General features: G+C 33.2%; 4 protein-coding genes across 7 annotated transcripts; 2 read left to right on the plus strand and 2 right to left on the minus strand.

The window, feature by feature from the left end:
* Nucleotides 1-1,222: 1,222 nt before the first annotated feature.
* LOC130897767 (WD repeat-containing protein 26) lies at nucleotides 1,223-9,998 on the minus strand. Its single transcript, XM_057806657.1, has 8 exons — nucleotides 9,422-9,998; nucleotides 8,353-8,509; nucleotides 7,991-8,175; nucleotides 7,212-7,446; nucleotides 6,818-7,153; nucleotides 6,282-6,460; nucleotides 4,033-4,249; nucleotides 1,223-3,690 (listed from the first exon to the last, which is right to left on the minus strand). Exons 1-8 carry the CDS (start codon nucleotides 9,580-9,582, stop codon nucleotides 3,505-3,507), a joined length of 1,656 nt encoding a protein of 551 aa, XP_057662640.1. The 5' UTR covers nucleotides 9,583-9,998; the 3' UTR covers nucleotides 1,223-3,504.
* Nucleotides 9,999-10,698: 700 nt separating this feature from the next.
* LOC130897981 (general transcription factor IIF subunit 1) lies at nucleotides 10,699-12,491 on the plus strand. The gene is made up of 3 exons (XM_057806982.1): nucleotides 10,699-11,145; nucleotides 11,232-11,462; nucleotides 11,524-12,491. The coding sequence occupies exons 1-3, from the start codon at nucleotides 10,782-10,784 to the stop codon at nucleotides 12,459-12,461; spliced, it is 1,533 nt and encodes a 510-aa protein (XP_057662965.1). The 5' UTR covers nucleotides 10,699-10,781; the 3' UTR covers nucleotides 12,462-12,491.
* A 104-nt stretch (nucleotides 12,492-12,595) lies between these two features.
* LOC130897980 (glucosamine-6-phosphate isomerase) lies at nucleotides 12,596-22,042 on the minus strand. 3 transcript variants are annotated; one of them, XM_057806980.1, is made up of 5 exons: nucleotides 21,568-22,042; nucleotides 21,218-21,502; nucleotides 20,959-21,143; nucleotides 19,823-19,996; nucleotides 12,596-12,760 (listed from the first exon to the last, which is right to left on the minus strand). In XM_057806980.1, exons 1-5 carry the CDS (start codon nucleotides 21,689-21,691, stop codon nucleotides 12,680-12,682), a joined length of 849 nt encoding a protein of 282 aa, XP_057662963.1. In that variant the 5' UTR covers nucleotides 21,692-22,042; the 3' UTR covers nucleotides 12,596-12,679. The 3 variants fall into 3 exon arrangements, with proteins under 3 accessions (XP_057662963.1, XP_057662964.1, XP_057662961.1); XM_057806981.1 differs by lacking the exon at nucleotides 12,596-12,760 and adding an exon at nucleotides 13,194-13,363 and having other exon boundaries at nucleotides 21,568-21,891; XM_057806978.1 differs by lacking the exon at nucleotides 12,596-12,760 and adding an exon at nucleotides 13,370-19,643 and having other exon boundaries at nucleotides 21,568-21,939.
* A 330-nt stretch (nucleotides 22,043-22,372) lies between these two features.
* On the plus strand, nucleotides 22,373-26,537 carry LOC130897819 (uncharacterized). Of its 2 annotated transcripts, none has more exons than XM_057806737.1 (7): nucleotides 22,373-22,804; nucleotides 23,154-23,362; nucleotides 23,597-23,928; nucleotides 24,005-24,247; nucleotides 24,912-25,129; nucleotides 25,349-25,622; nucleotides 26,246-26,537. In XM_057806737.1, the coding sequence occupies exons 1-7, from the start codon at nucleotides 22,689-22,691 to the stop codon at nucleotides 26,429-26,431; spliced, it is 1,578 nt and encodes a 525-aa protein (XP_057662720.1). In that variant the 5' UTR covers nucleotides 22,373-22,688; the 3' UTR covers nucleotides 26,432-26,537. The 2 variants fall into 2 exon arrangements, with proteins under 2 accessions (XP_057662720.1, XP_057662721.1); XM_057806738.1 differs by having other exon boundaries at nucleotides 25,358-25,622.
* Nucleotides 26,538-26,547: the final 10 nt, after the last annotated feature.

A 26,547-nucleotide genomic window follows, 5' to 3' on the forward strand; every position in this document is an offset into this window, starting at 1 on the left:
TCAGAACGCTTTTGCTTTACTTAAGACTGCTCTCAACTCATTTAGAACGTTCCTGCTTCACTAAAATAACTTTTTAGTTCGTCTAAATCGTTCCTGTTTTATTGGAAGTGCTTAGGTGTGTTCCTGCTTTATTCAGAACGCTTTTGCTTTACTTAAGACTGCTCTCAACTCATTTAGAACGTTCCTGCTTCACTAAAATAACTTTTTAGTTCGTCTAAATCGTTCCTGTTTTATTGGAAGTGCTTAGGTGTGTTCCTGCTTTATTCAGAACGCTTTTGCTTTACTTAAGACTGCTCTCAACTCATTTAGAACGTTCCTGCTTCACTAAAATAACTTTTTAGTTCGTCTAAATCGTTCCTGTTTTATTGGAAGTGCTTAGGTGTGTTCCTGCTTTATTCAGAAAGCTTTTGCTTTAGTTAGGACTGCTCTCAATTAATTTAGAACGTTCCTGCTTCACTAAAGTAACTTTTTAGTTCGTATAAATCGTTCCTGTTTTATTGGAAGTGCTTAGGAGTGTTCCTGCTTTATTCAGAAAGCTTTTGCTTTAGTTAGGACTGCTCTCAATTAATTTAGAACGTTCCTGCTTCACTAAAATAACTTTTTAGTTCGTCTAAATCGTTCCTGTTTTATTGGAAGTGCTTAGGTGTGTTCCTGCTTTATTCAGAAAGCTTTTGCTTTAGTTAGGACTGCTCTCAATTAATTTAGAACGTTCCTGCTTCACTAAAATAACTTTTTAGTTCGTCTAAATCGTTCCTGTTTTATTGGAAGTGCTTAGGTGTGTTCCTGCTTTATTCAGAAAGCTTTTGCTTTAGTTAGGACTGCTCTCAATTAATTTAGAACGTTCCTGCTTCACTAAAGTAACTTTTTAGTTCGTCTAAATCGTTCCTGGATTCTTGGAAGTGCTTAGGTGTGTTCCTGCTTTATTCAGAACGCTTTTGCTTTACTTAAGACTGCTCTCAATTAATTTAGAACGTTCCTGCTTCACTAAAGTAACTTTTTAGTTCGTATAAATCGTTCCTGTTTTATTGGAAGTGCTTAGGTGTGTTCCTGCTTTATTCAGAACGCTTTTGCTTTACTTAAGACTGCTCTCAACTCATTTAGAACGTTCCTGCTTCACTAAAATAACTTTTTAGTTCGTCTAAATCGTTCCTGTTTTATTGGAAGTGCTTAGGAGTGTTCCTGCTTTATTCAGAAAGCTTTTGCTTTAGTTAGGACCGATCTCAATTCATTTAGAACGTTCCTGTTTCACTAAAAAAACTTTTTAGTTCGTCTAAATCGTTCCTGGATTCTTGGAAGTGCTTAGGTGTGTTCCTGCTTTATTCAGAACGCTTTTGCTTTACTTAAGACTGCTCTCAACTCATTTAGAACGTTCCTGCTTCACTAAAATAACTTTTTAGTTCGTCTAAATCGTTCCTGTTTTATTGGAAGTGCTTAGGTGTGTTCCTGCTTTATTCAGAAAGCTTTTGCTTTAGTTAGGACTGCTCTCAATTAATTTAGAACGTTCCTGCTTCACTAAAGTAACTTTTTAGTTCGTATAAATCGTTCCTGTTTTATTGGAAGTGCTTAGGTGTGTTCCTGCTTTATTCAGAAAGCTTTTGCTTTAGTTAGGACTGCTCTCAATTAATTTAGAACGTTCCTGCTTCACTAAAGTAACTTTTTAGTTCGTATAAATCGTTCCTGTTTTATTGGAAGTGCTTAGGTGTGTTCCTGCTTTATTCAGAAAGCTTTTGCTTTAGTTAGGACTGCTCTCAATTAATTTAGAACGTTCCTGCTTCACTAAAGTAACTTTTTAGTTCGTATAAATCGTTCCTGTTTTATTGGAAGTGCTTAGGTGTGTTCCTGCTTTATTCAGAAAGCTTTTGCTTTAGTTAGGACTGCTCTCAATTAATTTAGAACGTTCCTGCTTCACTAAAGTAACTTTTTAGTTCCTCTAAATCGTTCCTGTTTTATTGGAAGTGCTTAGGAGTGTTGCTGCTTTATTCAGAACGCTTTTGCTTTACTTAAGACTGCTCTCAACTCATTTAGAACGTTCCTGCTTCACTAAAGTAACTTTTTAGTTCCTCTAAATCGTTCCTGTTTTATTGGAAGTGCTTAGGAGTGTTCCTGCTTTATTCAGAACGCTTTTGCTTTAGTTAGGACTGCTCTCAATTAATTTAGAACGTTCCTGCTTCACTAAAGTAACTTTTTAGTTCCTCTAAATCGTTCCTGTTTTATTGGAAGTGCTTAGGTGTGTTCCTGCTTTATTCAGAAAGCTTTTGCTTTAGTTAGGACTGCTCTCAATTAATTTAGAACGTTCCTGCTTCACTAAAGTAACTTTTTAGTTCCTCTAAATCGTTCCTGTTTTATTGGAAGTGCTTAGGAGTGTTCCTGCTTTATTCAGAACGCTTTTGCTTTACTTAGGACTGTTTTTAATTCATTTAGAACTTTCCTGCTTCACTAAAATAACTTTTTAGTTCGTCTAAATCATTCCTGTTTTATTCAAAGTGCTCCTACTTTTATTTAGGACTGTTTCTAGTTTATTTAGTATCCTTTAACTTCGATTAGAACTGCCCTTGATTCATTTTTCTTATATTTCTTCTTCTATTAGTACTATTAATGATTTATTTGTTTGTATTCAGGAACTTCTAGTTTCGATTAGGACTACCTTTCATTTTTATTGATTATATCCATTAAAAAAATTGTAAATCACCATTTTTTGAATTTTATTTTTCAAATTGATCGTTGATAGTAAACATTTTAAGTTTCTTTGTCGAATATAGTATTCGATTAATACAAAAACAACAATCCCCTGTATAAGATCAAGTTTTTTATGGAAAAAAAGTTACAGTACAGATAACGAACGCTACAATCTAGTTTATAATATAAAAATAATGTCGATATATAACCTAAAATATTTATTGTAAATATCTAGTACTAATTCAAGATTATTATTTTATATATTTTTAATTTTTTTTTTTCAATTTATTTACAAGTGTCAAAAAAATGCAAATTTCGATTTATACGCCAGGATAATACAATCCTTAAAATAGTCTGGTACGTCTCAAGCCCAAAGGTACATCAAAAGTTGTAACGGTGCTTCAAATACCCTCGAAAAGAAATTGACTCTCAGTTTATATCGGGAAAGTCGAAAATTATCATCAAAATAATAGTTTTGCCAATAATCAAATAATTTAAGTTTTATTATTTTACTGGGGATCCACTATCATTTTAGTCAACGAAATTAAAAAAAAAATTATAAAATTTCGTTAATTTTTCAATAAAAAACAAAAAATTTTCTAAATATTTTAATTGTTTTATCAAAAAAAAAAAAACCTAAACCCATCGATAAACAAAATTAAATAAACACAAATATATATAAAAAATAATTAAATCGTAACGATATTTTTTCCAAAAAAAAAAAAAAATATTTACTTCAATTTTTTTGGTATTAAACCACGCGTTGATTCGATTTTTTTTTTCATAAACACAGTAATAAAAAAAAATCAATTTTACAAGCGGATTTTTTCAGCTGGCGACGCCCGTCGGTTTGGGCATTTTATCTTTTGGTCCCCATACTCGAATCGTGCAATCATCCGATACCGATACCAACATATGATGGTATACCGGGTTCCAGGATACGCAATTTACGGTACGCGTGTGTCCTTGTAACGTAGCTATCGGTTGTTCGTTACGTATATGCCATATGTACACCTAAAATAGAATAAGATTATTGTATGATGTACTGCGCGATTTAACACCTTAACAACACGTTAGTTTAGCGTTTTCTAAATCGTAGAATCCATTTATCGACGCGCCAGATTAGTATTTTGAAAGGTTCCATTTTTGGGGGCCTTAAAAATATCTGCAGTAAAGAAAAATTCTAAAATAATTGTTCTCCAAATCTCTTCATGTTGTTAATATGAATATTTATTAATAAACGGATTCTGCGACCCAGAAAACGCAAAATTACCGTGTTTGTGTTGTTTTTCCTTATGTACCGGATGGATAAGGAAGTATTTTAAAACAATCTATACGGTATATCGATGTACTTACTTGATTATCTTCGCTACCGCTGGCAATGAAATCTTGATTCACCCCACCGAAGGTGGAATGTATGGTGAAATGACCCTGGGTAACCCCTTGATATTTTCTCACTAAGCATTTGTCTTTTATATCCCAAAGGTGGACACCTTGAGTGGCTACATTCAATAAGGCCAAACGATCTTTTTTATCCACCGTAAATGACATTATCGGATGATCTTCTTGGATACTATAAACAACGAAAATCGTTTTAAACGCCGTACAAAAAAAAAGAAGAAGAAGTTTATCGAATAAAGCATAAAAAATTTTTGTCAACTGACACCTGTCAAATTTTGAGCCGATTGTTTAGGACTGTTCCTGTTTTATTTAGCCACCTTTAAGTCGATTCTAATTTATTTTGGACACCTTTGGCCGTTCCTGTCTTAATATGAATTATTTGTCTTAGATTTCGACTGTTCTTGATTAATTTACTACTGTTTCTATGTTATTTATACCCTAAGGACTGATCCTCATTTATCTATGAATGTTTCTGCTTTATTTAGACTTCTGGCACTGTTCCTTATTTATTTAAAACAATTTCTGTTTTGATTAGACCTCTAGGACTCATCCAGATTAATTTAGGACTGTTCCTGTTTTATTTAGGACTGTTCCTGTTTTATTTAGGACTGTCGGAACTGACCCGATATATTTAAGACTGTTTCTGTTTTGATTAGATTCTTGGGAACTGATCCGGATCAACTTAGGACTGTTCCTGTTTTATTTAGGACTGTTTCTCTTTTATTTAGACTGTCGGAACCGACCCGATCTATTTAAGACTGTTTCTGTTTTGATAAGACTCTTGGGAACTGATCCGGATCAACTTAGGACTGTTCCTGTTTTATTTAGGACTGTTTCTCTTTTATTTAGGACTGTCGGAACTGACCCGATCTATTTAGGACTGTTTCTGTTTTGATTAGACTCTTGGGAACTGATCCGGATCAACTTAGGACTGTTCCTGTTTTATTTAGGACTGTTTCTCTTTTATTTAGACTGTCGGAACCGACCCAATCTATTTAAGACTGTTTCTGTTTTGATTAGATTCTTGGGAACTGATCCGGATCAACTTAGGACTGTTCCTGTTTTATTTAGGACTGTTTCTCTTTTATTTAGGACTGTCGGAACTGACCCGATATATTTAAGACTGTTTCTGTTTTGATTAGATTCTTGGGAACTGATCCGGATCAACTTAGGACTGTTCCTGTTTTATTTAGGACTGTTTCTCTTTTATTTAGACTGTCGGAACCGACCCGATCTATTTAAGACTGTTTCTGTTTTGATAAGACTCTTGGGAACTGATCCGGATCAACTTAGGACTGTTCCTGTTTTATTTAGGACTGTTTCTCTTTTATTTAGGACTGTCGGAACTGACCCGATCTATTTAGGACTGTTTCTGTTTTGATTAGACTCTTGGGAACTGATCCGGATCAACTTAGGACTGTTCCTGTTTTATTTAGGACTGTTTCTCTTTTATTTAGGACTGTTTCTCTTTTATTTGGGACTGTCGGAACTGACCCGATATATTTAAGACTGTTTCTGTTTTGATTAGATTCTTGGGAACTGATCCGGATCAACTTAGGACTGTTCCTGTTTTATTTAGGACTGTTTCTCTTTTATTTAGACTGTCGGAACCGACCTGATTTATTTAAGACTGTTTCTGTTTTAATTAGACTCCTAGGAACTGATCCGGATCAACTTCGGACTGTTCCCGATTTATTTAGGACTGTTCCTGCTTTATTTAGACTATTTTAAGTTTAATATGAGCTTTTCCAGATTCATTTACAAATATATCCGCTTTATTTAGGATCATTCGGCTTTGATGGGGACGGATTCCGATTTATTTCGAATATCTTTCATTTAGGACTCTTTCTGTCTCCTTCAAAATATATTTACTCCAATTAGGATTGATCCCTTTTCATTATTTTGAATCATTAAAGATTGTTCCTGCTTTAATCGAGATCCTTGTTGGTTTAATTGGAACTGTTTCCCATTTATTCGCATGGTCCTGCCCTATTTCGAGTATTTATGTTTTAATCGGAACTGTTTTCGGATTTATCAAGGAATAAAACAACACAAATTGATAACAATGGTGGTGATCTTGAAGAAATCGAGCTTCCCTAACCACCTTATTCTCCAGATCTAGTTTCCGGCGAGTACTAGCCCGATCCAAGGAAAGGAATATCGATCGAATGAAAGTTTGATCGAATCTAAATAATTATACTAACATTTGTTGATCGGCAACTTCTTCGAAAATATATCCTCTGATTCTGTGATGAGTATCAGAAGCCAAAACCGTTTTGCCGTCTTGTCGACACCATAATCCGTTCACCCTTACACCTTCCCACGAATCCAAGACGTTGCCCTTCAAGTCGCATTGATAAAAGTGACCTCGCACACCACCAACCTACAAACATCATTGAGAAAATTCATAAATCATATTAGATCGAGTTGAATTTGATACAGATTAGGTTAGATCGATTCTATCTGGTTAGATTGAGGTTAGGTCGAAGTTCAGTTAGATAAGGACAAATTAGGTTAGGTTTAGTTTGATTCTGACTAGTGTAGTTTGAGTTAAATTAGGTTAGATCGATTCTATCTAGTTAGATTGAGGTTAGGTCGAGTTCAGTTTGATAAGGACAAATTAGGTTAGGTTTAGTTTGATTCTGACTAGTGTAGTTTGAGTTAAATTAGGTTAGATTAAGTTTGGTTGATTAGTATTTTTGATTTTAATACAAAATTTAATTTTTAATCAACAACTTACTACAAATTTGGTACCGTCTTTATGCCAAGCGCAACAGACGAGCGCATCGTCCGCCGACTGGGTAACTTTGAGAAAAACTTCAGTCTCGATATTCCACAACCAAACTTCTGGACTTTCGTCGGGTCCGCAGGCGATTAAATGCGTCGAATCGGGATTCCACGATATATAAGCGACGCCTGTATTATGACCTTCCAATACTTTTTTCAAAGATAAGGTACAAGTTTCCGGATCCACATCCCATATAATCACGTTCTGGTCTTTGGAACCGGTGGCTAGTTTGGTACCGTCCGGTGAGAAACTACAGAACCACACCTCGTCACAATGATCATTCAACACCTAAAAAACAAATTATTTTATTTTTTATATGATTATATAAACGTTATCGACGACTCACCTGTATCGTGTAAATGGGAAAAGAGGATTTCAAACAGACGTGATCCACCAATAGAGAAGCTTCCGATAAAGAAACACCCCGAGTGGTATTGTGGTGGCTGCACCTTAAAACTTGAAGTTCTAACGCTTGATTAAGTAATTCTTGTAATCTATTAGGGGGTAACATTATCGTAGGAGGTAGGTACGATTGTAATTTATTCATTAGAACCATTCGAGACTGTATACCTTTGCCTTCCCTAAAAAAAAAGAAAGAAAACTGCGGTTAAAATGTCAAAAACTAATGAAATATTATCAAAAGGCACAAAATGAATATCGAAACATTGAAATAATTGTAAACAATTTAATTTAATAATTAAAAAAAAAAACAAGAAAGGAAGAGAAGAAGAAATGGTAATATAAGAGAAGAATATATAAAACAAACTAATGGATAAAGATGAAAAAATAAAGATAGAATATAAACAGATTGATTAGGGGTAGATTTCCACAAAAAAAACAACAAAAATAAATAATTTTAAGAAGTATTTTGACTTGCTACTGATTTAAATGAGTCAGAAATAAAAAATAAGCAAATAAAGTATATAAATACAATATACAAAAAAAACTAGAGTATAAACAGAATTATTCAGGGTAGATTTTCAAACGAAACTGCAGAAAAACAACTAAAAATTAATAACTTGACGAAATATTTGAATTTTATTGTGTATTGTGAGTATCTGTGTAGTGGTAGTGTAAACGGTGTATTCAGAAATCATTTAGTAAATTCGAATATTTAACACTCACCAATTTGTGCGTTCGAGCAATTCATCGGTATTAGAACACATCATAAAACTTGATAATTGATGTACCCTAGCAGTGTTATGTTGTAAAGGCGTCAATTCGTTTCTTAGAACGTGCAAAGCGTCCAAAACTCGACCTTCTTCTAGAAATTCCAGATACTTTTGTTCGAGAATTAAAAATTTCATCTCCTAAAACACATACATCTAAATTTATTTTTTTTTTAAATCCCTATTCAAATCCAAAACACTGAGATAACACACGTACATAGTAATAAATAAATAATGAGAAATAAGCAAATTAATTATATATCTAAACACAAGAAATTCCAATTGAAAAATGTACAGTAAAATCTTGATATAACTCACCAAAATATTAGTATCTTGTCCCAAAAGTGGACGTAATTCTTGTAGATCATGATCCGCTTTAGACCAATCACCGTCCATTACATGCTGGCGAAATTTCTCAGCTGCAGGATGATCGAGTCGACATCCAGATTCATCCATCAAAGATTCACATGTTTTACTGTGATTTAATAAAAATAATTGTTACTTTATCTATCGACAATCAAATAAGCAGTTAAATTATTGAATCATGTATGTAAACCCTGTCAAAATATTCTGTAAATTAGAAAGGTACAAAAAAGGTCTAAGTATAGATAACGTTCTGTCGAATGGAATAGAAACTCATCAATAGTCAAAACTAGAACTACTGATAAGCTCCAATAGAATGGATACTGCAAAAGACCCAGGTAATGGACTTCGGCCACAGAATCAAATCCCTCAAATGGCTATGAGCAGAACACTTGGTAAAAAGGACTGATAATAGATAGACCACAAAATTACAATACAAGACATCAAAAGACCCAGGAGAAGACCTAAACTAAGGGACCATGATATAAAGAAGCCAGCAGGAACAACTTGGGGCTGATTTACCAATGGTAGACTTCAATGGGCTCAAATGAAGAACCAATACATAAATTTTGTACGAATAGGCTGCTTATGATGTTTATGACGATGAATGGTAATAATATATTGAGAATTGAAGAATATTTTGTACATAAGAGTGATTAGATTCATAATAATTTCAAGATATGCCTTAGTAAGATGACAAATAGAAAAAATTTATTATTAATTTAAAATTTGAGAATCAAAAATTTATTGATAAAATTATTATTCTTTTACATGTATAATCAATGTTTTAACCTTGAAAACGATAATTTCTTTAAAGGTTGTGACACAAATACTACACCTACTAAAAATATTTCTAGTCCTTAATCTTTCATTTAAATTTTAGATTCATTTTTTTCCTTAAAGAAAATATAATGACTTGCAAATTAAGATTAAAAAAAAATTTAAAGTATTCACTGTATATTTATATTTAGAAATGCAAATAACAAACAACAAAATACATTGATTTTAGAGGTCATTAACTTACGTCAAGCCTTCATTTTTAAGGAATTGTCCGATTAATCTGACGATTTCTTGGTTTGGATGATTGAGGAAAAAACCATTTTCGGCATCGCCGTGTCCATTTTCTGTTGATCCGTTACTACATGATGGTGCCCCATTTTGGACCATCCCGTTAGTCGATTGCATCGTCTCGTTTATTGTACTCTTTCGGGTTTTTTTACGCGGCGGTTCACCACCGTCGTCCCCGGATGAATCACTATCCAGACTTATTTTTGAAATTCGCTTGATCCCCTTGCTTTCCAGATTTGTGTTATCTTTGAAACAAATATAAATATTTAAGCTCTTTGTCTCACGAATACATCTATTACGTCATTAACGATACTTTTTATTAGGCCAAAACGAATTCATACAAATTATTTGAGAAGCATTCTAATTTATTTATAGTTGTAGTAATATGTTTGTGGTCGCACGTTTTATAAAATGTGTGTCACATCAAAATGTAACACCCAAAAACAAACATCAGCTGAACTGTCTAGAAACAGCTGGCAAATCTGACCTCGAACGAAAAACGAAAACAGAACCAAGAAAAGACAACAAAGAAATATTTTCTGGCGCAGACGCAGCCACAGAACTTTTTGCCATGTTGTAAATATTTATTATTTATAATGAAATGCTCAGTTTTACTATTGAAACATCTGATTTATATTCAAACTACACTTTAATTATATTCTCTCATATATCATAGAAACTAAAAATATATTTCCATATATTAACTAGCTTATAATGTACCTATTTAATTTAACAGCGCGAATTTAACAAATAATGAGTATTAAATTTTTATAAAAATTTCAACCAACAACTGGCAACAGCGAAACTGAGTTGACCACCGAATATTTGTGTTTTGACTAAAGCATAGTCACAGAATTAATACTAATAATTCTGTGGCATATATTTTAACCAATAGAAGAAGAAATTATTATACTAAGATAATGGCAAATGTTATAATTTAATAATAATAATGAAAAGACATAATACGGCCGGTCCAATAGTGTAATATAAAAAACATTACAATGCGCTTTTCTACAAGATATCGCTTCTATAAAATTATATTATCAATACTGTATACAAAATTTTAACGATCTAGTGAGATATTAACGTTTTTTTCGCGATTATTTATATTCTAATCTATGAATTAACAATATTTTATTCTTAAATACTATTAACGAAGAAGCGATTCGCCAGTAATAAAATGTTAGTGTAGTGTAGAGTACGCTATGTAGCTTGTCAATGTCAAAATCATTATTTGCTTTAGTTACACCAAAGACATTTTGATTTTAACATATTTGAACATCTGTTTTAAAAGTTAGTGGGGTAGTTTAAGAGATATGACTTCCCCTATTGCTTCGGGATCTCAATCTCCACCCGTAAACGTTCAAGAATTTTCTATACGTGTTCCTAAACATGTTCAAAAAAGATATCACGTAATGAGATTTAACGGAACTTTAGACGTAGATTTTGGAAAATGGACCAAAGTAAGTATGGAGCGAGAAAATAATATGAAGGAATATAAAGGAGCAGATGAAGAACTACCGAAATTTGGGGCCGGTTCTGAATTTGGTAGAGAAGCAAAGGAAGAGGCCAGGCGTAAAAAGTTGGGGATCGTCGCTAGGAAATACAAAGTAGAGGATCAACCGTGGATTTTGAAATCTATGGGTAGTACAGTTAAAAAATTTAAAGGAATCAGAGAAGGTTGGTGTCTAGTTCAACGCGGTTGATCAGTTTTAAATAAGGAAATGTTTGTTTTAGCATCAATAATAGAAATTTTCTTCCGTTAGGTGGTGTTTCAAATAATACAGCTTATTATGTCTTTACACACGCTGAAGATGGTGCAATTGAAGCATTTCCATTACAAGAATGGTATAAATTCCAACCGATCCAAAGGTATAAGGCATTATCAGCAGAAGAAGCAGAAATGGAGTTTAGCAAAAGAAATAAACATTTGAACTACTTCTCTTTGATGTTGAGGAAGAGATTGAAAGGCGAAGAAGAGGCAGACTTAGATGAAGGTATTAATATTATTTATTATCTCATTAAAAAGTTATATCTGATATGTATTTAATTCTACAGGTGAAGAAAAAAGTAAAAAATCTACTTCAAAAAAAGAAAAGGATCTCAAAATATCAGAAATGGACGAATGGATGGATAGTTCAGATGAGGATTCTTCTGTAGAGGAAGAAAAAGAAGATCCAGACGAAAATGATAAGAAGAAAAAGGGAAAGAAAGCGGTTCCAAAAAAGAAAAAACGGGATACAGATGCTGAAGCTTTTGAGGATTCTGATGATGGTGATGGAGAAGGAAGAGAACTCGATTATATTAGTGACAGTAGCGATAGTGAACCTGAAAATGTCAATTTAGATGGTGTAGCAGAAGAAAAGGCGCTCAGGAAATTGTTGAATTCAGATGAGGAGTCCGATGAAGATAGTGAAAAATCAGAAAAAGAACAGAGCAACGAAGATGACGATAAGGAAAAGGAAACTGAAAAGAAAGAAGAAACAGACGAAAAGGATAAAAAGAAAAAGAAGAAAAAGACCAAGAAGGATGTTAAGAAGGATCTAAAGAAAGATGCTAAAATCGATGATAATGATTTCAGTTCAGATAGTAGTTCTGATGAGGAAACTAAGAAAAATAAAAAAGAGGAAGTGAAGAAAGTAAAGAAAGAGGAAAAGGAAGTAAGTAGTGAGAATAGTTCACGTTCTGCAACTCCTACGGATAATAAAAGAAAACTTATAAACGACGTTCTAGCCGGTCCCAGTCCAAAAAAGGTGAAATTAGATCTGCCCACGTTCATTGCCGGTTCCAACGAATCCGGTATCACGGAAGATGCTGTAAGAAAGTATTTAATGAGAAAACCGATGACCACAACGGAATTATTGCAAAAATTCAAATCGAAAAAAACCGGTTTATCCAGCGAACAACTTGTCAATATTATGACACAAATTTTGAAGAAAATCAATCCGGTGAAGCAAACTTTGAAAGGAAAAATGTATCTGTCTATTAAATCTTGAAATTTTAATAAAAATATGTTTAAATTTAAATTGTCGTTTTCATTTAAAGATATTTATTTAAAAATTTAACACAAATTTACAAACTTGTGTCGTGAACTGCTCCAGGTACTGGATTATAAATAAAACGAATTGTTATTTAAAGTTTTATTTAATTTATTCCTTTATCCGAGCTAATTTTTCGGGCACAGGTAAAGCGAAATAACGGAGTATATATATTTTCAAGAAACTTTTTTGAAGCGCCCCCTTTCTTTACCATCGCCTGTTGATTGCAGCAACGCGGCGTGGTGGTCGCTTAAATCCTGAAAAAAAAAATAATTTGCTTCGATTATATTCAACACCCCATCAAAAAGTCAGTGACTAAAATGTCTTTCATCGATTAGTTAAGCCCCCGTATAATTTAAATTAGTAAATGGTTTCATTAATTGAATAAATTACATTTTTGTGTTATTTAAATAAATATTATAGACATTAAGTGAATAAATTTTCAAATAAGAATTTAATTTGATTTAGAACCACCTCAAATTTGAGTTTTTTTTTTTATTTATTTAATATGAAACTCAATACAGAATGTCCCATCAAGACACGACGGATAAATATATAATAAAATTTAATTAAAATACGAGGGGCAAATAGAAAGTACTGTTGAGGAAAACGCTGCTAAGAAGGGGTAATATGGCGGGTAGCAGGGAGGATTGGGGTACGTAAATGTTAAATTATAATAAATAAACAACGTTTTTATATGAATATATGTATTTATTGTCTTATCTAACCCACCCGTAACCTTGATACATTAAACTGAATATTTTAGTGAATAAAAGCATTCGGTATGTAGTTTAATGGTATGTCTGGAATTGTTCAGTTTCAGAAGCCAACATTTGGTTGGTGTGATGGTCACTTAGTGCCTGTAAGATAAATATAATCAATACAAAGTGAAATATAATTTGTTATAAAAAAGAAACGAAAATAAAATTGAAAAAAAAAATTGTTAGTCACAATAAAAAAGGCGAAAATATATATGAAACGTTTAGGGGAAGATTTTTAATGAAAATTTAATATAAAAACACGATATTTATCAAATAAAACTATACGGGTCGTAAAAGGGAACATTGGTAAAAGAAAATGGAAAAATACTTGGAGACGTTGGGAATTTAGGGAAAAAAAATATAAAAACAATTATGTAACGTAAAAAAGTATACAATTAGTGTATGTTTTCAATATAGGGTTTGCGAAAATATGAACAAATAACAAAATAAATGTTACTACTGTTATTGAGACAACCTGTATACATCTAAACTGTACTTACTTGTTATTTCTATTGAATTTTAACGTCGTAACTACGTATTTATGTGAAATTAGATAATTTTTAATGAGCAAATATTATTTATTAGTCATGACTACTTTTAGAAGTGCCTTTGTATATAAAATAACAAAAAAAAAACAGTATAATTCCATTTGCATTAATTTAATTGTTATTGAAAAAGCATTTTTAGCAATTTTTTCATATTCATTTAATGTCAAAATGACAATTAAAGTATATTTGAAGCATTAAATAGATTTTATACTACTTTTCGAAGTATCCTCGTATATTAAATAAAAAAAAACGGTTCAAACTTCTTGTTATACAATTAATTGCACTTGAAATCGCAATTTTGGCATAATCATTTGATGTCAAAATGACAAGTAAAGTACATTTTAACCGTCAAATGAATTTAGTAGTACTTTTCGAGGTATCCTCGTATATTAAAGAAATAAAACGGTTCAAACTTCTTGTTATACAATCAATTGCACTTAAAATCGCATTTTCGGCAATTTTCCCATATTAATTTAATGTCAAAATGACAAGTAAAGTATATTTTAACCGTCAAATAAATTTATTACTACTTTTCGAAGTATCCTCGTATATTAAATAAAAAAAACGGTTCAAACTTTTTGATATATAATCAATTACATTTAAAAAAGTATTTTTAGCAAGTTTTTCATATTTTTTTAATGTCAAAATGACAAGTAAAGTATATTTTAACCGTCAAATAGATTGAATACTACTTTTCGAAGTATCCTCGTATATTCAATAAGAAAAAACGGTTCAAACTTCTTGTAACATAATCAATTACATTTAAAAAAGTATTTATAGCAAGTTTTTCATATTTTTTTAATGTCAAAATGACAAAAAAAAGACATATCAAAACCAAAAAAATAGATTTAGTACTACTTTTCGAAATACCTCCGTATCATACACCTTGCATTCAATCAGTACAAAAATTTCAAATCTCCACATTTTTCATTACATTTCCAACCAATTAATAAGTACACAATTTCATTCAATCTATACGAGGGTTGTTTAGAAAATTTTTCAATTAAAAATAAAAACTAGACACTCAAAAAAAAATGGGAGAGATTCGTTGCACGATTTTTTTTTTATAGAAGGAAGACGAATTAGAATAGGTCCTCATATAGGAGTTGCCCCTCTGCAGGGCCGGGGTAGTGTTGACCTGGCTAAAAAGGAGGAAAATTTTTTCACGAAATTGTTTTTATACACCGATACCGCAGCTGGCTAATTTCATATTTAATTTGTTAGATTTAAAAAATATTTTATACCAAAACAAATAAATTTAAACGTCATAGAGGTACATATTTATATATATATGTATATATATAAAAAAAAAATTATTTTTCCGCCGATTCACTTTTCGATTTTCCGTCTCGATTTTTATTAGACCGTTGAACGGCGGCGAACGATTCGATACACTTCAACTTAATAGAACATTGAGACTGATTCCTGGTGGCGGTTATTTTACCGGAACATCCTCCGGATTTAATAATCGACGAATCGACACTAAAACTCGGTACCGTCGTACTAATTTTTTTCATAAATCGACACGTTTCAGTAGATCGATTAGTTTCTAATCGTTTATCGATATTCGATCTACTAGAAACCGTTTCGTCTTCGAATCCAATTTGTATGGAACCGGATACTTGGACGCTCCTACTCGATAAAATCGGTTCGAAATGTTTCGCTTCGGGTTCGTCAGATACTTGGATCGATCTGTTAGTTTTCATCGATTCCGGAGGTTTCTCGTGCGGCACTTGAATACTCCTACTGGATTTAATTGCCTCTAGATGTTTTTCGGCGAGAAGTGGTTCCTCTCTATCGATTATTACCGTTGATTCGATTTGTCTATTGTCTATTGTCTTTTCTAATGATTCCGATTCTTCTTTATGCGTTTTTATCGGTCGCGTTTGTGTGGCGGATACGACGTTTTCCGTATGTTGCGTCGTTTTATCGGAAATTCGCTTTATTTCCACGTTTTTATCGGGTAATGAAATTTTTTCTGTTTCGGGTTCTTTGAAAGTCACCGATTTGCTACTTTTGATTTTTTCGATATATTCGGATGATTTGTCATTAGATTCGAATTTTTCGTCTGCTTTTGGTTCTCTACATCTCAATGCTGTTGCAGTTGGTTCCCCAACAATGGAATTTGTTTTGGATTCTTTAACGAAACTCGACAGTGCGATAGAAGGTTCTGAAATAGAAGCAAATGTTTTAGGCTCAAATGATTCTTCTAATTTAGGTTCCCGTACAGTCTTTACCATTGCACCAGTTGGTTCTGCAGCAATTGCCGTTAATTTTGGTTCCACTCCTTCAATTTTCATCTTTGTACCAAATTGTGCTGCTCTAGGTTCATTTGAATCTTCTAATTTGGGTTCCTGTACAGTCTTTAACATTGTACCAGTTGGTTCTGCAGCAATTGCCGTTAATTTTGGATCCACTCCTCCAAACTTCATCTTTGTACCAAATTGTGCTGCTTGAGGTTCATTCAAATCTTCTAATTTAGGTTCCTGTACAGTCTTTAACATTGTACCAGTTGGTTCTGCAGCAATTGCCGTTAATTTTGGATCCACTCCTCCAAACTTCATCTTTGTACCAAATTGTGCTGCTTGAGGTTCATTCAAATCTTCTAATTTAGGTTCCTGTACAGTCTTTAACATTGTACCAGTTGGTTCTGCAGCAATTGCCGTTAATTTTGGTTCCACTCCTTCAAATTTCATCTTTGTACCAAATTGTGCTGCTTGAGGTTCATTCGAATCTTCTAATTTGGGTTCCTGTACAGTCTTTAGCATTGCACCAGTTGGTTCTGCAGCAATTGCCGTTAATTTTGGTTCCACCCCTCCAAATTTCATCTTTGTACCAAATTGTGCTGCTTGAGGTTCATTTGAATCTTCTAATTTAGGTTCCCGTACAGTCTTTAGCATTGCACCAGTTGGTTCTGCAGCAATTGCCGTTAATTTTGGTTCCACCCCTCCAAATTTCATCTTTGTACCAAATTGTGCTGCTTGAGGTTCATTTGAATCTTCTAATTTAGGTTCCCGTACAGTCTTTAGCATTGCACCAGTTGGTTCTGCAGCAATTGCCGTTAATTTTGGTTCCACCCCTCCAAATTTCATCTTTGTACCAAATTGTGCTGCTTGAGGTTCATTTGAATCTTCTAATTTGGGTTCCTGTACAGTCTTTAGCATTGTACCGGTTGGTTCTGCAGCAATTGCCGTTAATTTTGGTTCCACCCCTCCAAATTTCATCTTTGTACCAAATTGTGCTGCTTGAGGTTCATTTGAATCTTCTAATTTAGGTTCCCGTACAGTCTTTAGCATTGCACCAGTTGGTTCTGCAGCAATTGCCGTTAATTTTGGTTCCACCCCTCCAAATTTCATCTTTGTACCAAATTGTGCTGCTTGAGGTTCATTTGAATCTTCTAATTTGGGTTCCTGTACAGTCTTTAGCATTGTACCGGTTGGTTCTGCAGCAATTGCCGTTAATTTTGGTTCCACCCCTCCAAATTTCATCTTTGTACCAAATTGTGCTGCTTGAGGTTCATTTGAATCTTCTAATTTAGGTTCCCGTACAGTCTTTAGCATTGCACCAGTTGGTTCTGCAGCAATTGCCGTTAATTTTGGTTCCACCCCTCCAAATTTCATCTTTGTACCAAATTGTGCTGCTTGAGGTTCATTTGAATCTTCTAATTTGGGTTCCTGTACAGTCTTTAGCATTGTACCGGTTGGTTCTGCAGCAATTGCCGTTAATTTTGGTTCCACCCCTCCAAATTTCATCTTTGCACCAAATTGTGCTGCTTGAGGTTCATTTGAATCTTCTAATTTGGGTTCCTGTACAGTCTTTAGCATTGCACCAGTTGGTTCTGCAGCAATTGCCGTTAATTTTGGTTCCACCCCTCCAAATTTCATCTTTGTACCAAATTGTGCTGTTTGAGGTTCATTTGAATCTTCTAATTTGGGTTCCTGTACAGTCTTTAGCATTGTACCGGTTGGTTCTGCAGCAATTGCCGTTAATTTTGGTTCCACCCCTCCAAATTTCATCTTTGCACCAAATTGTGCTGCTTGAGGTTCATTTGAATCTTCTAATTTGGGTTCTTGTACACTCTTTAGCATTGTACCGGTTGGTTCTGCAGCAATTGCCGTTAATTTTGGTTCCACTCCTCCAAATTTCATCTTTGCACCAAATTGTGCTGCTTGAGGTTCATTTGAATCTTCTAATTTGGGTTCCTGTACACTCTTTAACATTGTACCAGTTGGTTCTGCAGCAATTGCCGTTAATTTTGGTTCCACTCCTCCAAATTTCATCTTTGTACCAAATTGTGCTGCTCGAGGTTCATTTGAATCTTCTAATTTGGGTTCCTGTACAGTCTTTAGCATTGTACCAGTAGGTTCTGCAGCTACATCCAATACTTTAGGCTTAACTTCCCCTAATTTAGGTATTGTACCAAATGGTGCTGCTCGAGGTTCATTTGAATCTTCTAATTTGGGTTCCTGTACAGTCTTTAACATTGTACCAGTTGGTACTGCAGCTACATCCAATACTTTAGGCTTAACTTCCCCTAATTTAGGTATTGTACCAAATGGTGCTGCTCGAGGTTCATTTGAATCTTCTAATTTGGGTTCTTGTACAGTCTTTAACATTGTACCAGTTGGTGCTGCAGCTACATCCAATACTTTAGGCTTAAGTTCTCCTAATTTAGGTATTGTACCAAATGGTGCTGCTCGAGGTTCATTCGAATCTTCTAATTTGGGTTCTTCAGCTGCTTTCATCGTCGTATCAGTTGGTTCTGCAGCAATGGCCAATATTTTTGGCCTATCTTCTCTTGATTTTGTTTGTGAAACAAATTTCTTACTTGTATCAGTTGGTACTGCTTGAGGTAGATTCGAATCTTTTAATTTGGGTTCTTCATCAGCTTTTAACATTTTATTACCGGGTACCATAACATCAGTCGATATTTTTGACCCAATTTCTTCTAATTTAATCCCTGTATCAATGGGTGTTATCCGAGACTTAATTGAATCTTCTAATTTGGGTTCATGTGCAGATTTTAACGTTGTATTAATAGGTTCAGCAACACTCGCCGTTGATTCTGGTTTAACTTCTCCTAATTTTGGTTCTATAACAAATTTCATAGTTGCATCTAGTGGTATTGTCTGAGGCTCATATGAATCTTCTAATTTGGGTTCTTTAACAGTTGGTTCTGCAACAAATTTCATCTTTGTATCAGCTGGAATTGCTTGAGGTTCATTCGAATCTTTTAATTTGGGTTCTTTAACAGATTCTAACATATTTCTGGGTACCACCGTCGTTAATTTTGACCCAACTTTCTCTAATTTCGGTTCTGAAACAAATTCCATTCTTGTATCAAATGAAATTGTTCCGAGTATAACTGAATCTTCTAATTTGGGTTCTTGAACAGATTCTTGAACCACAGCAACGGTCGGTATTTCTTCTAGTTTTGATTCTGGATCAAATTTCATTCTTGTATCATATGAGATTGTACAGGGCATGAGAGAATCTTCTAATTTGGGTTCTTGTGTAGATTTTAACATAAAAGTCGTTATTTCTGACTCATCTTCTAATTTGTGTTTTTTTAATATTGTATAACTTGACTCTTCAGTGACTTTCGATTCTTTTGCATCGATATCTTCTGTAACAGCTACAGCTTCAACTGAATCTTGTAGTTTTGGTTGTATTATTTCAATTATTTTTTCAACATATTCTGAATCTGAATCTTCTATAGGCTGCGTTCGTTTTTCTGCACTGGGAACAGTCTCGAATTGTTTTATTTTTTCTCTTTCACTTTTATCGATAATATTTTTAATTTCATTGACCGAATTTCCAGTATATGAAACCTGTAAAATAATTAGGTTAATAATAAGTAATTATATCGAGTTTGTAACGCACAAAATTATCTGTAAAAAATTGAAATCCTATATACATACCTATTAAGTCACAAAAGTGTATTCAATATACAAATTTTTCAAATAATCAAAAATATCTGTTGGAAAAACGATGGAAACAAACAACTTACTTTAAAATATTTAACAGTCTTTACTCGTAATTCCAAAGTGGCATCCTCGTCGCATATCATTAAAGTATTAGGATGTTGTTGGAAAGCCGATACCGTCCACATGTGATTAACGCCTTCTTCTACGGCTTTATACAAAGCGAAAGCCTTTTGGGTGCCAGTAATAAGTATCATTACCTTAAAAAATGGGAAAAAAAATAGTTTGTTTCATAGAAACTGAATTTATAAACTAGTGGTAGTAATTTCTTCTGCATGTAATTTACAGACTAAATCCTTGGCAATCAAACAATCATGTGACAATATAATAAATGATTAAAAATTTGTTTAGGTTCACTATTTTTCACTAATTATGAGTTTATCACTATGTACAACTTGAATTTTCTTATTTTTTTACCAGTTGTTTTATGCTAACTGTTGAATATGTACATGTGACTTTTGAACTACTTCTCGTCGACTTGTTCTGTTCAATTGATTGTTTTGTCCAATTTCTACTGGACTAACATGAATGATGTTTTGTTTAATCCCAATAGATCTTATGGTTCAAATTCCATCTGATATAGGATTGAATTCTTTTCTTTTCTTCAGTTTTTTTTACTTCGCAACCAATTCTCAACAATCAATTTCACTTGGTTTCAAAACTAAATTTGATTTAGTGGAGTTTATGTCTATCTTGTATTTTCTTATTTCTTTTACCAGTTGTTTCAAGCTAATAGTTGTTTATGTACATGTGACATTTGAACTACTGCTTATCAGCTTGTTCTTTTGACTGTTTATATGTACATGTGACATTTGAACTACTCCTCGTCAACTTGTTCTTTTAACTGATTGTTTTGTCCACTTCCTACTGGATTCACATAACTGATGTTGTGTTTATTCCCACTCAATCTTATTGTTCAAACTCCAGGATATAGGATTGAATTTTTTTTCTCTTTAGATTTTTTTAAATCGAAACCATCTAACAACCCATTTCACTTGGGTTTCAAAACTCAATTTTATTTTGCTGATTATCATACATATTTTCACTTTTCTCATAAGTTTTAAAAAAGATGGAAAATATATGTAGATTCCCATAAATATTAATCCTTTAGTACTAAATCACTTTCAAGAATCCAAATTTAATAACTGAAACACTTTTGTACCTCTCTAGCATCCATTACTGTTCCCACGCCAACAGTAAGTGCTTGTTTGGGCACTTTCTCTACATTATTATCGAAGAAACGTGCGTTTGCAATTAAAGTATCTCTGGCTAAGGTTTTTACCCTGGTTCTAGAAACTAATGAAGAGCCTGGTTCGTTGAACGCTATGTGTCCATCTGGTCCAATACCTTCGAAAAAGCGCTACGTGAATAAAAAAATTTCGATCGTATAATGAGAATTTTTGAAAAATATTAATACAAACCTCCGATAAATAATTCAACTCCTCCTGCTTCGACTATTTCTTGTTCGTAATACGAACATTCGGCGAATAAATTTGGTGCATTTCCATCTAATATATGAACATTTTTTGGATTAATATCTATATGTTTGAAAAAATTGTTCCACATGTAATAGTGGTAGCTTTCAGGATGATCTTTAGGTAGATCTACATATTCGTCCATATTGAAAGTCTTAACGTACCTAAAAGATATCTTTCCCGCTCTATGAAATTCTATTAATTTTTTATACATGCCTAACGGAGTGCCCCCTGAAAAAAGTTGTATGATTGCAATAACGAACGAAGTAATAACAATTGTTTAAAAATTGGTTTACCCGTTGGCAATCCAAGAACGAAATATTTATCCGGAGATGGGGCGAAATCATTTATCCTTTTCATTACATACGTTGCCGCCCATTCGCTTACTTTATCAGCTGAATCCAAAATAATTAATCGCATTTTGTTCAAACGTATTTATACTTTAAATGCACTTATTTCTCGTTTATGGGATAAATAAAATTTTCAACAGATTCTTTCCGTAATAATTTGTATATCAGTCATTAGATCTATTTAATAAATCATAAAATAACAAATATATATATATATAAAAATAAAGCACCTCAATGACATAACATTATAAACTTAACCTAATTATTTTATCACTATCGCCAACAGTTTAATTTAACATAAAAATTTTGCATTCTAAACCTAATTATATCAATCTAATAATATACAAAAACACTTTTTTTAAAAATATTCTATCGGTTGAAAAGAATTATCTACAACGAATAATGAAAATTAAATAGTTATAATTTATTTTAGTATAGCTCGCTCGATGTTCAAAACATCGCTAATAGATGGCACTAGTACTACTGAATATATATATCAAGTAAAACGATAAACGTAAAATTTATTTTAAATATATTTTATAGTTTCACATTATGATAATTGAAGAGAAAATATTTTTTTGATTATAATCCGAAATAACCAATAATGATAATTATTTAATGAAATGTCTTCCATATTAGTTAGAGCGTTGACGTCATATATCGACGCCATATTTGTTTTCTACGTTTATGTTTTCAACTAAAATCATAACTCGGAGACTTTCATATCTATGATTTTACGTCATACTTTCGAAATAAAATATTTATTTCTCTCATCATACATCTAAATAAATCCGGTTCTGTTTAATGATACACGCGTACCAACATAAATATTTCTGCGCAAGTTCAAGAAAATCGATATTTTCTTCCTAGATGTTTATTATAATCTACATTTTAAATTTAGTAAAGTGAAAAAGTAACAATATCCGCAAAGTAATCAATCGACTTCCGTATAGGAAAAACTTACGAGGGGTGTTATTTTAACGGACGTCAGTACGCTGTGCAAGGTGTTTCCTAGTCCGGGCATAGCCCGTAGTGTATGGGCCCTTCCGCAAACGGCCTCCTGCAATATGGTGGCCGATACCGATCACCCCACTACGGTTACGGCCAACCACGAAAAAGACGGATCAGAAACAAACCTCAACGAATATTCTTCCAAGAGTATATTTGATCTCGTCAAATCCGGGTGAGTGTCAATAAACGCGCAAGAATAAATAAAAATGACTTATTTGAATGTCATTAGTTGTAATAATTTTTTGGAGTGTATTGAAAAGCTGCGGTCCCTAAAAATCCGAAATAAAAGTAGAAGAAGTTCAGTTGTCAAATTTAATTATGACATTAGTTGATACGAGGGTGTTCAAAAAAATACAATCAAATAGAATTATTTTTCGTAGTATTAAATATGGGCGACGATATGTTTAACATGATATACAGGGGGCGCTTCAAAAATTTCCATATGACATTTATTTCTGTTTTATAGTTAAAATAACATTAAAATCTCAAGTATATCGAAGTTTATTGAGAATTATTTACAGAGAATTTTCAGAAATCGCTGAATACGTAGAAAAATCGGGATGCGAAGTTCTTCGGGCTAGAGACGAGTGGGGATATACACCCGCTCATTGGGCGGCTCTCGATGGAAACGTTGAAATTATGCGTTACATCGTGGATAAAGGTGCTCCCATAGATTTACCTTGTCTCGGCACGCAAGGACCGAGACCTATTCATTGGGCTTGCCGGAAAGGTCAGTAATCAGTTAATAAATAAAAAAAAAACTTTAGAAATGAGGGAAAATATGTTATAGATTTGATTTCAATTGGTAAATGATTGTGCATTTTTTTCAATTGTAAAGTATTGAGCCCTTAACTAATACTGAACGTGGACGCACTCCCCCCCCCCCAAATTCTGGCTACGCCCGTGGTGTAAACAGTGTATTCAGTTCCAGAAATTCTTTAACCAACTTAATATTGATTTGTAGGCCACGCCGCACTGGTTCAAGTTCTTTTACAAGCCGGCGTGGCTGTCAACGCTGCCGATTTCAAAGGTTTAACGCCGTTGATGACGGCTTGCATGTTTGGTAGAACGGCAACGGCGGCTTTCTTATTGGGAATGGGAGCTTCGAACGATCTGATGGATATCAATGGTGATACCGCCCTTCATTGGGCAGCTTATAAAGGGCACGCCGATTTGATACGTCTGTTAATGTACTCGGGAAGTAATTTACAAAAACCCGATCATTTCGGTTCGACGCCTTTGCATTTAGCCTGTTTGTCTGGAAATTTGATTTGCGTAAAACTCCTATGCGAAAAAGTGAGTTTTTTTCTCAAGTTTCCGATCGATTTTTTCGTAAATTGTTTATTTATTACAACGTAGTTTGGTTTTTTAGAGTAATATTAATTTGGAACCATTGGATAAAAACGACAAAACGCCTTTAATGCTTGCTCAAAGTCATAGACACAACGATATAGTAGAATTACTTCGTGCTGAGAAAAAACGTCGCTCGAGCTGGTTTCCCCCATTAAACGAAGTGTGGGGTCTCCTTTTCGGCAAAGCGGGAAACTCCAAAGCTCCCCTTATATTTTTCATGAGCTCGGTTTTGTTATGGGGATATCCCATGTATGTAATTAGGGTAATAAAACTTTTTTTTAATATCGAATAGATTGATTTTTATATTTTTTTTTTATTATAATTAGATTAGTGTCTAATAATAAAATTTTTCTTAAAGAACGATGAATTAAGGTGAGAATTTCCATCGATATCACCCAGTATTCGTCACTATTAATTCCTTACAACTACTTTTGGTTTTTCAATCTGTTATTCACTTAGAACGCGATTTTAAACAGTAAAAAAATGTAAACTTACCTTAAATAATTATATTTTCTTCATTTCATTATTTCCCTCGTTTATTTCCAATGTTCCTTCGCATAAATATGATGTAAACTAATCACAAGCAAAACCTATTATAAGTATTTTTTCAACTCTTTAACGAAGAACACGGTTCACTACTACACTTTCATTAGAAACTTTACACTATTACACAAATTCACAAAGAAAAATAATCGAAAATAGTTTTGTTTTAATACTCATAAATTGATTACCAAAAATTGTTAAAAAAATGACCGATTCTTTAATGGCGGTTAAGCGGCAACTGTCTTATTGTTAGCGCATGGAATTCTAGTCTCTACTCGATCTACGCGGTGTTGCCACTATTACAAATTTTTACTTCAATTCGCGTTCTTCAAAACCATACAATAAAATCTTCCTAAATTATAAATTTCATATGATTTTTTCAGTGTATACCGATAACTTGGAATATATTACGTGGTTCCCATTATTGTTTCATATATTGGAACGTTGTAATGTGGATATGTTGGGTGGTAGCTAACAGAAAGAATCCCGGTTACATACCGATGAATTCGGAGTCGTACCATAGATCTATAAAACAAATACCGATGTTCGATAAATGGAAAAAGAGACATTCGATTTTGAATCGATTGTGTCATACTTGCAGGTACGATTATTTCGCAAATTTCATTCGATTATACAAATAAGAAAACAAAAAAATTAAAGGAAACCGTTAATTAATTTTATTTATGTAATGTCAAAAAACGAGTGTCATCAGAAAAGTTTCTAACCTAACAAATTAGTAAATTAGGTTATTATCAACAGAGGACGGACGACGTTTCGGTTTTTTGGTTAATTTGAATAGTTAAATGGGACTTTGTTTCAGGTGCCTTAGGCCTTTACGAGCGAAACATTGTAGAATATGTAATAGATGCGTGTCATATTTCGATCATCACTGTCCTTTTATATATAATTGCGTTGGTCTAAGAAACCGGACATGGTTTTTTTTGTTCGTAATGAGTATAGCGGTAAATTGTTCTTTTACTATTTATTTTGCGATGTACTGTATAGCATTAGAGGGTTTTGGAATTTTGTATATACTCGGATTGTTAGAGGCCTTCATTTTTTCGGGATTGGGATGGATACTTACTTGCACATCGGTAAGTTCACCAATATCCCTCGTATTATCCTCTTCTAATTCCCATTACGCATTTTTTATCAATTTTACAAATACCACTCGTATTATTCTTATCTAGATTTCATTCTGAAGTTTCTACAAATTTTATCGACATCCCTCGTATCATCCGTGTCTAGATCTCATTCCACGTTTCGTATAAACTTTACCAATATCACCGGTATTATGTTCATATATATTTCTTTTCACATAAATTTGACAACACCCCTCGTATTATTTAGATTTCATTCTAAAGATTTTCACATTTTTCATTAACACCCCCTGTATTACCCTCATCTAAGTTTCATTCCATATTTTCTATAAATTTTACCCTCACCCCCCGTATCATTTCCATCTAGTATTGAACCGAAATTTCACAAACTCCCCTCGTACTATTTTTTTCAATACTCTTATCTGGATTTCATTCCACAAATTTTCTCAACGCCCCTCGTATTATTCCGATCTTAGTTCCAACCATAATTTCCTATAAATTTTAGTGACAACCCTGGCATTATTTTTATCCGTACCCCTCGTATCTTATTTTCATTCCTAGTCCTCGAATTTTCTCAATATCCCTCGTATTATCAAAACTGTATCTTCCTATTTTAGATACTTCATGCTTGTATGAATTTAACAACTAACGAAATGTTCAATTACAAGAGATACCCTTATTTGAGGGATAAGAGAGGACGTTATCTGAATCCATTTTCGAGGGGTCCAATACTGAATTTAATCGAATTCTTTTTTTGTACGCCCGAAGATTACGATGACGATTACGGTTACGATTATATTTGATATTTTAAATGAATTGCAGCTCTCAACGAAAATACTACGCAGCTTAGCAGCTTATGAATTATTTTTAAGTATATTAATTAATATGAAATAAAATTTACCAAGAATATTGTGTTGTT

This window comes from Diorhabda carinulata, chromosome 9, assembly GCF_026250575.1.
Source record: "Diorhabda carinulata isolate Delta chromosome 9, icDioCari1.1, whole genome shotgun sequence".
Taxonomy (NCBI): domain Eukaryota; kingdom Metazoa; phylum Arthropoda; class Insecta; order Coleoptera; family Chrysomelidae; genus Diorhabda; species Diorhabda carinulata.